The sequence below is a fragment of the Passer montanus genome, unplaced genomic scaffold (genome assembly GCF_014805655.1).
Source record: "Passer montanus isolate IOZ18808 unplaced genomic scaffold, ASM1480565v1 scaffold32, whole genome shotgun sequence".
Taxonomy (NCBI): domain Eukaryota; kingdom Metazoa; phylum Chordata; class Aves; order Passeriformes; family Passeridae; genus Passer; species Passer montanus.
This window is the reverse complement of record NW_024367930.1, coordinates 9,498,429-9,510,078: the sequence shown is the minus strand read 5'-3', so window position 1 is coordinate 9,510,078 and position 11,650 is coordinate 9,498,429. Positions and strand designations below refer to the sequence as shown.

Here is an 11,650-nt window from a genome sequence, read left to right as displayed (position 1 = left end):
AGCATAGGGAGTAATTTATCTGTTTATTTAAAAGGCAAATGCTTAAGCATTAAGGCAGTGGAGCAGAAAAAATAAATGGTGACTACATCTGGTTATGTGCCAGCCCATAAAAAGGGAAGAGGGCAAAAAAGGACATAAAAAGGCAAAGAAGTTTTAACCACTTTTCTGTGTTTCAAAGATTTGGGGAACTCTCAGACAACCACGCAGGTGGCTGCCAGGCCACAGAAGGGGGTCAAGGCTGCCCTGACCCCTGCTGCCCCTCTGCCCACATTGTTGTGTCACTCCACAGCAGCACAGGGTCCCCAAAGGCCACCTCCTGTGGTGGCACAGCAGGGAGTGGGAGCTCCTCTCCACAGGCAGAGCGGGTGCAGGGTCCATGCACATCATGTCTGCAGAGTAGGGAGGAGCAGGTGGTGCTTGGCAGATGAAGTATTAGCTCTTCAGAAAGTACAGCAGCGACCAAAGGCACAAAAGGACTTACAAACAGCAAAAAATATATTTCTTCACGAGATGTAAATTCCCTATTTGCATAGAAAACCTGCTGTAGAAGACACCAGGTGAGAAGTATGAGAACACTTTCCACAAATGCCACGACTCTGTCCATCACGTACTAACCTCACGTCACAGCAGTGATGGGATCTTCAGCAGACCACGTCCCACTGAGCAGTGCAGGGGCAGCATCCTCCCTAGCCCCACAAATTTAGGGCACTACAAGCAGGCTCTCCAGAACGTCTTTCCTGGGACCTGGCAAGCCAGCCAGGACCATAGCAGCATGGTCTGAACATGGGGGCATGCTCTAACAAAGGCCAAGAAATGTGTAGAGGGAAAGGAAGGTAAACACTGAGCTTAGTTTCAATTCCATGTAAATCATGTTTGGTCTCAAGCTACCAGTCAATCCTTAAAAAAGGAAGTTTATACAAAAGCTGTGGATAAAACAGATTTTTCCAATTTGTGAAGACTTGCGATTTCTGACAGTTGTCATACTACATTGAGACAGAAAGGAGATACACCAAGGGGTACTGGGACTTTGGGAGAGGCCAAGGGAGACTGACAGCCAAGAAACACCAGAACTGATTTGCTGGGCATAGGAAGTCACCCTGCCATGTCTTGGGAGCACCACAGCTGGAGCTGGCTGTCCATGAGAGCATGGCCCAGGGACACATCCCTGTCTCATTCAGACTGTAACTGGAGGAGAGGAGATGACTGCTCTGGCTCTTACCCTCCTCTTCACACTACTTTTCTCCTTCCCCTATTAAAAGAAACAAACCCAGAAATATCAGCACCTGAGGAACAACAGGAGAGGTGGGAAATAGAACAAACGACAACTGTTCTTATGATGAAGTGAACCAGGTTTGAGAGTGGAGAAGAAATCTGGCTGCCTCCATCCATGCCTACCCAAAGCCATGTCCCACAGTAGGGTCCCTGTCCTGAGAAGCATCCCTGGAATGCAGCACATGGGTTCTCTCCCAGGCTGACATCCCTATATGCCTGCCTCAAGGTGATTTTCAGCCATGGACTAGTTCCTCCCTCTAGCACCATTCCCACTGCAGACACAGCACCAGAGGCAGGGGTGTTAACTGGATGCAGAGGTGGAGCAGCAGGGCAAAATTAGAAAACATGATCTAAAAAGGGCACTCTTCCTCTTTCAACATGCCCATTCCTCCCTAAGGAAATCCCTTACAGACCCGTGTATGTCCCTGACATCCCATTCCTGGGGGATGCTGACAGGGATGAACATGGGCTAGTGCAGAAGGAAGAGCTTCTTCCCTCAACACCCTGCTGCACAGGGCAAAGACATTCAAGACCTCATGACTAAATGACATGAGAGGATATCTCATTTCCCCTCAAAGGGGGGGTATTTCCCTTTATCCCAAAGGTTATAAATACACAATTCCTAATGATGTTCTCTGGATCTACTTTTCACTGACAAAGAGACATCCAGAGGGAATAGGGAATGGGACAACTATTCAGAAATATCCCCTGGATTTTGGTGAAGCTGTGCTCTTAACAGACAAGGCACTCTATTTGTTCCCACTACCTTTGCCAGAAAAAAGGATTGCTGTGGCAGAGGACAAGTCCAGGAGATAATCTCATCCCCCCACAGTAGCCCTGAATGTCACACAATCAATGCACACAAAGATGCTTTCTGAGGGGTTAAAAATAAACAGGAAAAAAAAAGTCTTGCACAAATTCCATTTGATATTACTCTTATAAATAATAAAAACTTCATATAGGTCTTTCACAATACCATGCTTTCATCCCAAAAACTCCTTTCTCTTGCTTTTGAGAGGAAGTAGTTATCTTTGGTTCAGGTTACAGGGGAGGGGGAGATAAAAGCAAGCATGTTCTGTAGGGGGAAACCAGTAGCATATTTCTAGTCTCCTGCAAATTTAGTGACAATTAATTTAAGGGATATGACAGAAGAGGAACAAAAACACAGATGAAGAACAGTCTAAATTAAAAGTAGCCTGACATCTGGAGGATGCCAAGTGTTTGCAGTGCATCTGAATGCAGCAGCTGGCAACACCTCTGCAGGACTTTGCTGCAACTACTGCCTCCTGCAGTGATGCCCTCTTTGAGTTCCTTCTAAAGGTTCACCAGCACTCCCCAGGGATTGGCTGCAAAATTACTGAAAGGAAACCTGGAGTAATGGCACATACTAGTAGTACAATGTTAAACCCAGTTAGATTAGGAGGCATTATTCATCCTCTACCAACTCTAGCTACCAAGAGAAGAGAAACATCTAAATTATACAAGTCAAACAGAGAGAGGTAGTACCTCCATCACAGGGTGTTCACATCGCCCTCTCTTTCACTGCAAAAATAGCCCTGGTACCTGGCCTAGACTGCTCCCCTGCTCCCTGGGCTGCAGGGCTCAGCCAGGCAGCTCCCACTCCACACATCTTACATGCCAATGAACCACAGCTCCTGGGAAAAGCTTCCCCCCACCAGCACCAGCAGCTCGGCATCCCAGCCAACACTTGCCCCTTCTTGGCTGCACTGGCATGGGTCAATGCTCCCGCCAGCACCATCACAAGCCCAGCACCACCTCCAACAAGCACTGGGCATTCTCACAAGCACAGAAGGTAAAAATTAACCCCTGGAGATATTTCAGAGCCCAAAGGAATCACACCCAGAGTGAGCTCATCGATCTGCTGCATCCATAGCCCTGCATCCCACCTCTGCTAAGACCAGTGTACTAGCAACATTCATAACCCACAACCAGCACCCATGGGATGGGAGGGGATGGGATCGGCTAAAGAGGATGCATTTTTCCAGAAAACTTGCAAAGCTGGCTAATCTTGCCTTCACACATTTAGTCTTCCATAGGGCTGTAAGAACAAAAGATTAGCCAGACTCCCCAGGATGGCACATTTCTGGGAACTGGAGCCAATCTATCTGACAATTACAAACTGTCCTTAAATGCCATGTAAGAAAAGACGGATAAAGCAGTTGACACAGTCTGAAAAGGAGCTTATGAACCCCATCACTTATGAAGCTCTCTCTGGAGATTTGCATTGCTTCTGCTAGTGCTGTAGCGTCTGTTCCAGACCAATACTCCTGAATTTTTTAATGCACCAGAAAGTATGTTTAAAAACAACCCTTAAATCTCCAGCACAAGTAATTATTTAAAAAAAAAAAAAAACCACCTCAAAGCTTCTCCTGGAGGAGAAGGACGTTTTGCTTATTCACGCAACATTTGGATGGCAACATCTCGAGCCAGAAACTGCTCAATTTCTTCTTGGGTCATTATTTCAGATGCAGGAGCTGCTGCCACCGCTTCAGCTGGCGCTGAGCTCTCGCAGTTCAGGTTTGAGAAAGGGTTAAACCAACCCAGGGAGAAGGCACCTCCAAACGCCAGCTTCATTCCTTCCCAGCCGCTGATCTTCTCCCAGGTTGGCTTTTGGTTTTTAAGTCTCTCAATACCCTGCAAGAAGAGAAGAGTTTATGGTCATCTCACGCTTACAGCAGGCGTTAGAGCACCAAGCACTGTAGCACATGCAGAACTGCCTACCTATAGCCAGGCTGATGCTATTCCAGTTTGAGTTAACAATGAAGACAGACACTCTGCATTACTGAGAGTTTCATCTCCAAATTTAACAGCAAAACCCTCACACAAGATCAAATTCATGGACAGTCTGAATCTTGCTGATGCATTTTGGCATCAGTTGATTTTCAGGGTACGGGGATGGCTTCTGAAAAGCCAGCCTTTTGGTAAACATGGACCTCTTCTCATATAGCTTTTCGAATCCTTCCAAGGAGTGACAAACTACAGTTACAACTTAAGAGTTTCATCTTGTTTGGGCACTTTTTGCAATAGTTCAGACACAGCCAAAATACTGCAACTTTTCCCAGCAATCAGGAATTTACCACTGCCACACCTAGGCTAGTCACTACAAGTTCACTCTGTGCCAGTTAAGAGCAAATATTTAAGAACACAACTTCTATTTACCAAATTGTCAAAGACAAATCACAATGCAAGCCAGATAACCTGCTGGGAGGTGAGAGAATCTGTACAGGTTAATGTGGAGGCTTCAAAATGGGACTGGAGCCTTGGTCAGTCAATATTCTGACTCATTCTCCCTCCAAGAATGTCACTTTTAGTAAAGCAAACATTTTGATTGTACTTAAAGAACAGATCCATCAAATTTGGGCAGCGACATTTTTTTTCTGGTAGTATTCTCCACGTAGAAATAGGGAACTAAAATTTATTTTCTTAATGATTTTTCTAAGGCTACCACTGTGTGAAATAGGGCACAATTTTTTAGGCCCATCTTCTGTATCATGGAAGAGAGGCGTCAGATCTGCAGCTGTGTATGATCCACTTGTGATGATATACAAGTGACCACACAGTCTGCCTGTTCTTAGAGAAGCAAGAATACTGGGATCCAAGTTTTGAGAAACTCAAGGAAAGGAAAAAAAAATTGCAGATTGGGTTAAAACTGTAAGAAAGAACAGTTTTAGAAGAGCTAGAAGAACAGTACACTTCTCACATTCTAATTCTACAGATTTTTCTTGACAACACACAAAACATTCAAAGCTTTGCAGCGAGGGGAAAGGAATGCACGCAGCAGCTCAGCGGCACCACAGCTGCACTCGTTGTCAGCCTCACAAACAAAAGAACAGCAGCAGCTCAGTTTGCAGTAACACTGAGTCAGCACGAGCAGACCCAGGAGAAAGCACACCATAAACCAAAGCGCTGCATGCAAAGCTCTTATGAACATCATTCATTCATGCCCCGTTTCTCATGCTGACTTAAGAGAAACCCAGCAGTAAATGTGCAGAAAGGAATGATGCAATACCAAATCGGAATTCCTCAGGGCTCCAATTTGGGAAAAATTCAGGCCCTGAAGGACTTTGAATGCTAAGCACAGGCCTGTGGCACCTCAGCCTGCTTGCAAGCTTGCAAATGTACCACTTCAAGTGCTCCAGGGAGAATCTCCTGCAGCCTCTGGTCCCTTGGGATGCCACACTTTGTGTGCCACAGCCAGGGCCTGACCTTACCTCCCTGCTGGGCAAGCTGGAGAGGAGCAGAGTTTGTGCACAGCAGACCCTTGGCAAAGTGTTCTAGAACTACCACGAGCTTTTCCTCCAGGATACTGCATTTCCAGCACCCAGTGGCTGTGCAACCAGGGGGCAGAAGCTCTGGCAGCTTAAAGCAGGAGACCACCTTTGGTTGTGCGCTGTTCCTTAGCGAGCTGCAGAGGTTTCCCGTGTGTTAGTAACAAACTGGCTGGAGCACGGCTGGAGCACTTACAGTGTGAACATCTAGAGAGAAGGAAAACAAGTAGCACAGAGCAGGAGGAGAGACAGACATCAGGCATTTAAACCTTTCCATGAGAGCACAAGCTTCAACCCTGCCCTCAGTCATTTGGGTAATCCATTTCAGTTCCTGCTGCCATCTAGACTGGGAATACAAATTTGGAACACTTCTGGGCAGCAACCTCTCATTCCCTTCCCCCAAAAACACTGCTCACCTGCTCCTATCAGCATCTGCTAACCAAGGCAACAAGCAAGGTCAGGCTGTGGTTATGCTAAAGCCAATTAGGGAGTAGTTCATCAGAACAGCCAGGGGCATACTTTCTCTCTCCCAGCCTGACCTCACTAATCCCTTCACAGCATGTATTCAAAATAAACAGAAGTTTTATAATTGTATCTTGATCTAATTTTGGCTGCTGGCCGCATGGTCAATAGGGCATGAGGTTATGCCTTAAAAAGAATCTAAGGGAGATGGAAGGAATGTACAGCTGTTGAAGACATTTCACTACTGTTTAATTAAACTTTTTAAAAATATACTTACATAAATCTCTCACCATTATTTTACAAAGTGAGAATTTTCTGTATTTAATTAAACAAACACCTCTTTCTCTTTCCCATCATGCAGCTATTCCACTTAATTTTTAAAAAAGTGCTTAGAAAGCATCATCTTTCCCTATTTCAAATTACATAATTTTGAACCAATACTGAAAAGACATACACTGAGAAATATAAGATACTGGACATTCCCCTTTAAGTAAAAGGCACAACGTTGCAAACATGGGGACAGATAGACAAGGTTAACCTGTGACCACTGTGATGCTGTAGAGTAATACCCATTTCTTCAATTACTGCCCTTGGTATCTGCTCCTGCCCAGTGCCAGAGGAGGATGGTGGGCTGCATGGTCTGACCCAGAAGCAATCTGCAGAACAGCTCTTGAATGTTAGAAGAAATGCATTAACTTCTTGTTAATGATGTGAAAGGAAAGAGCAAACCAAAAAGACAAGCATTCAGACAAAGTGATGGTTAAGAAGACACAGGAAGCATTGCCATTGGGAAATCATGATTAAGGCAGAAATTCTCTTACAGCAGTTCCTTCACACATTTCTGCAGAGCACCACTTAGTTTTTTAAAAACAGAAGTGCTCTGATTGAGCTTGTCCTTCAATTTCTCTTGGCCACACTAAAACAGAACCAGCACCTGAAATCAGGTAGTCCTGACCGAGAAAATACTTTCCATCAGCAAACCAGAAAGTCTGCCTTTCTCATATTGATACTGACTCTTAGTACCATTTAAATTGCATCAAACCAAGTTGTACAGCACAAGAAAATCTGAAGGCCCTGGCTATCACCCCACACATGACAGGTACCAGTGGCATTTCTGTGATGGTGCCTCATTTAAAAGACAAAACACAGTTTGACTGAAAATCTCAGTACTATATAGTGCTGTATAGCAATTTGCATTTGGTTTGAAACAAGAAAAACTCAGTAGTTACACATTTTTCCACAATGGTCAAAAGGCCAGAACAATGTAATTAATCTTCCTCCAGAACACATAGTTAATAAGGGTAATTAAAATCAGCCCAAACTGGAATGTAGAATTTGTAATCAAAACAATTTTTTGAAGCAGTGAACTACAGAGAGATGCATTCATTAGTTAATTGCCTAGGTGACTAAAGCCTCTCCCCAGTATATCTGATTTTGCATCAAGGCAGCTTTAGGGCCAGGTTCTCTGCCAGTTCAAATTGTCACCTGCACATGTCTCACTGGCTGCACTGACCATGGCCCAAGAGCAAGCTTAATGATTACGGTGGGAGCGTTCTCTGAGAAACACCATCACATACTCAAACCAGAGTTACAGCCTCTCCCAGCTCTGAAATAACCACTGATTAACAGACCAGCATATTACCAATTAACTCACTTTTCAACTTAGAAGTTGAACACACAAGTTAATTAACTTTTATATGCTTCTGCCTGCTTGCACACAGAAGTGAAAGTTCAGAAAACCATCACAGATTTTTCCCAAGATTTGGAACAAAGAAAGAAAGAAAGAACAGCAAACAAGTTTTTGGAAAAGTTTTATTGCATTTGTTTTCCATATGGAAGCATTAACAGATTGAAAAGATGCAGCATTCACATTACTTCCAAAATGAGACATCCATTCAATTTCTCCTTCCCTGATTTCCCTCCCTTCCCCCGTGGCTTTGAAGCAGTCTAGCAGGTCAGTTTCCAAAAAAATATTTTAAACCAAGGAAAGAAAAGATTCCTTGGAAGTCACAGATGCAGCTGATTTGTGTATTTCCTCTGTTTGCAATTCATTTGATGAGCCCATGGGAGTTGTGAATCAAAAATATAATAAAATTCCTGCCTGAACACAAGATGTTGCAATTAACACTAGCAGTTGAAATTATGAATGGTTTAGCTCTACCTGTTTTTGGAATGCATTCTGTCCCTCCCACTTTTCATCACCACACAGTTCATAACAGCATGCATGCTCCTTACCATAAATATTTCCCAATTTCCAACCCTTACACATATATGTGCATGTGCTTACACACACACATGTATGCATAAACAGGAGAAAAGATTTACAAAGCTCTAAACCAGGGCAAAGCTAACAATATAGAATCAATCACCCTGGAACACTTACACATCCCATCAATATTAGTCTTTATAGTAATCTGGGCATTCATGTCAGTTTTTCACGTTAACACTGTTTAGCAGGCATTGCTCTAACAAGTCATTTACCAAGACAAACACACATCAAAAAACATGATTCTGCTATTCTAAACACTTGAAAATTAGCTTTCTTTCTTTCCTGGAAGTGTAAGGCATGTAATAATCCAAAGAGTCTTCTAAATCTGCCACAGTTATCCTAAAGGGGCAACAATTTCCTGCACACAAGGGAGGGAACAGATAAAATAATGCCAGAAAGATGGAATCAGTTCTGTGGCTGGAAGGAAAAAGGAGGGTGGAGTGAGAATTGGTGTTGGCAACTTTTAAGTACTTTAACTGTTTGTGGTCACCAGCTCAACTGGCTCGCTTGCTGTGCTGCCTTCTGGTCTTGCACCTTTTGGTACGTGAAGGATCTGCTTCCCTGTTCAAGTTCACTTAGGAAAGAGCAATGTGCTCCTTCAGGAAGTCCAAAGGTGTCTGTGTAGGGCTGTTGGCACTCACATGTCATCCACAGAGCTCATCACAGTCAGGAGACAGCATGAGAATTTACGCAGAAGAGGTGGGTCATAACAGAGAAGAGAGGATTCCCTTCACATTAATTATGCCATACAGAAAGCAAAGAGAAACAAATGCCAGTAAAGTTAATGTGATAAAAAAGAAAGGAAAAAAAAAAAAGGAAAAGAAAAAAAAAAAGCAGCAGTTTCAGCCAGAGATATAGAATTATCTAAAATGGTGGAACACAGGGCTTTTTTTCCTCTGCAATTATCAGCCATTTAATAGACATAAAAAAGTTCATTTTGCTTTTTGTTTTAAACATTCATGGAAAATTTGTAACAGTAGTGCTGTAATATGTTTCTATTTTAGTGGAAATGCTGGTCAGGAATTCCTCAGACCACATACTGGTACGGGTCTGCTTTTCCTTGGTCTGGTGTTGCGAATGGGCTAAGCCATGCTATAGAGAACGGATGGCCAAATACTGCTTTCATGTTCATCCATTTTGTTTTTTTAGCCCATCTTCTCTCTTCCTTTTTCAACTGTTCTATTCCCTGAAAACAGAAATATCACATTTTCAGTCAAATACTCAGGTTTTGTACTCTGGATTCGGGGAAAAGTCTATTCTCAATTACCCCTTGTCCAAAGGACAGAGTAAGAAAATACAAGTGCATCTGTACTGCCTTTCCTTTTCTTCTCACTGTTTTATATTTAAAAAAACTAAACCTAGAAGCTGTTCCTTGGAAATAAAATTGCTTTCATTTTCTTCAGACCTACATACTTCAGAACCATTTTAAGACCTGCCATCCAATTGCCTCTGATGTCAATAAAAAAAACCCCACTACTTAAAACCAAACAAAAACTATGCGCTTTAATGGCTGAATGCATTATGTGCTAACCAGATGGAAAAGTTTTAGAAGAAACCATTACAAGCTTGCAGACCAAAAAAAAAAAAAAAAAGAAAAAAAAAAAGAACCAAAAACCCACAAACCCAAAGATAATCTCTGTAGTGCTCTCAGATTCACCAAGCAAGTTCAGGAAATGCCCATGGCTCAGTGTAGCTGAGTCTCTCTGGTTCCTCTTCATGTGTCATTAGAATTGTTGCTAAAACATGCATGGGATGACTGCAGGGAGAGAGGGTTAAACAAGATACTGATTTGAACAAATCATTGGCATTGTTTAGTAAAGGTTAGAGGCAGAACAAAAATAAGCCATCAAGCAATCAGCTGAAACATTCACTAGTTAAACATTAAAAAGAAAATAAAAACCTATATTGCATCTGAAGCCCAGGAAGTGAATTTGGTCTTTCAGGAAAGCCATTTATGCCTGGCTGCTACAGAAGCACAATGAGTAAGAGCAGTCACTGAAGAGCATCACTCTCCCAAGGGCAGCAGCAGCTGGCAGATCACCCAGTTCCTTGACTCTGCATCTTTTGCAAGGCAAGGTTGCTCCTGACCTACATGTGTCTCCCACGCTACACAGTAATGCACTGCAAGGCATCGGTGTGCCTCAAATTACTGACGCTGGGAGCTCTGATGAACACAACATGGGTCAGCTGCAGGAGTTGTGCTGATCCCTGGTAATGTCACCTCCAGAGATAACAGCAAAATAACAGGGTTCTGGGTCCTTTCAGGCAGAAAGGAACCATCCTGGCAGGACAGCATACTCAAGATGAGGAATGAAGTCTCCCAGTGACTGGAACAGAAAGGCGAAAAAAGGGCAAGATACAGCCCAGTCTCTAAAATGCAAATTAGAACACTGCAAGAGAGCACACCAAGAGCACTTCACCTGGAATTATTGCTCTGCTCAAAACAGATTGCTTGCATACAGCTAGCTCAATGCTAGCAAACCAACAACGAGACGTTCCAAGAGCAGAATCCTTACTGGTACTGGTATATTAAAAAACCACCCAAAAATAAAAACCCACAACCCAACGGGGGAGACCATATTTCATTCTTTTATTTTAGAACGTGGCATTCATCCTTTAACATCTACGAGTCCCCAGAACTACATTGGAAGGGAAAATCTGGGGACTTATTTGGGCACCCAGCTGTAGGAAGTAGTTTCTAAAAATTCTTGACAGGTTCCAAAGATGGAGAAATTCAAGTGATGATTTCACAGGCAACATTGCTAACTGACACACTTACTGCTGAAGACAAGCTCAGCAGGATCCGTACCACACTGTACTTCTTCCTGGGGCACTCCCCATCAGAAAGCACAGTGCAGTCTTCCTCTGAACACAGACAGGCGGAACATCAGCCTCTTGCAGAAGCCAAGCATTAAGGAAAGCACTGCAACAAAGGCTCAGAACAATGGACTTGTACAGCATATAATGCCAGTCACAGCTCTCTGACAGCAGCAAAAACATCTACTCTAGCTTCAACTGGCCATGGGCAAACAAGGGGAAAGAAACCTAAAGGAGGCAGGGGAGGAAAGAAGAGCTGTCCCCCTTTTAAGACAACCACTTCTCTCCAGCCACTCTGATTAATTCAATTACCTGAGCGTGCTTGGTGAAGGGTGCAAGTATTCACAAGTGTGAGAACACCCCCAGGAGTCACCAGCTTCATCTTTGCAGAAGTGGGCAAATACATGGATTTAGGACTGTAATATTACTATATAATCTCTAATATGCCATCTTCAAATGGGAGATGGCTTGGTGGATTCGCAGCAGACTGTATCCAGCAGTTTCCATGAGCCTACTCTACTCCTATTTCTTTTTCCTTCTG

At 43.4% G+C, this 11,650-nt stretch overlaps 1 protein-coding gene across 3 annotated transcripts in view; it reads right to left on the bottom strand.

Annotated features, from left to right (window-relative positions):
• Positions 1–4: 4 nt before the first annotated feature.
• The window catches only part of ZDHHC3 (zinc finger DHHC-type palmitoyltransferase 3), a 28,562-nt gene continuing 16,916 nt past the window's right edge, over positions 5–11,650 (bottom strand). For 2 of the 3 annotated variants that reach the window (XM_039715054.1, XM_039715055.1), the window contains one exon: positions 5–3,927. In XM_039715054.1, coding sequence (XP_039570988.1) covers positions 3,685–3,927 — 243 coding nt within the window. In that variant the 3' untranslated portion in view covers positions 5–3,684. Of the gene's footprint in view, positions 3,928–7,819; positions 9,479–11,650 lie in introns of those variants that run through there. The other variant, XM_039715056.1, reaches the window with a different exon arrangement.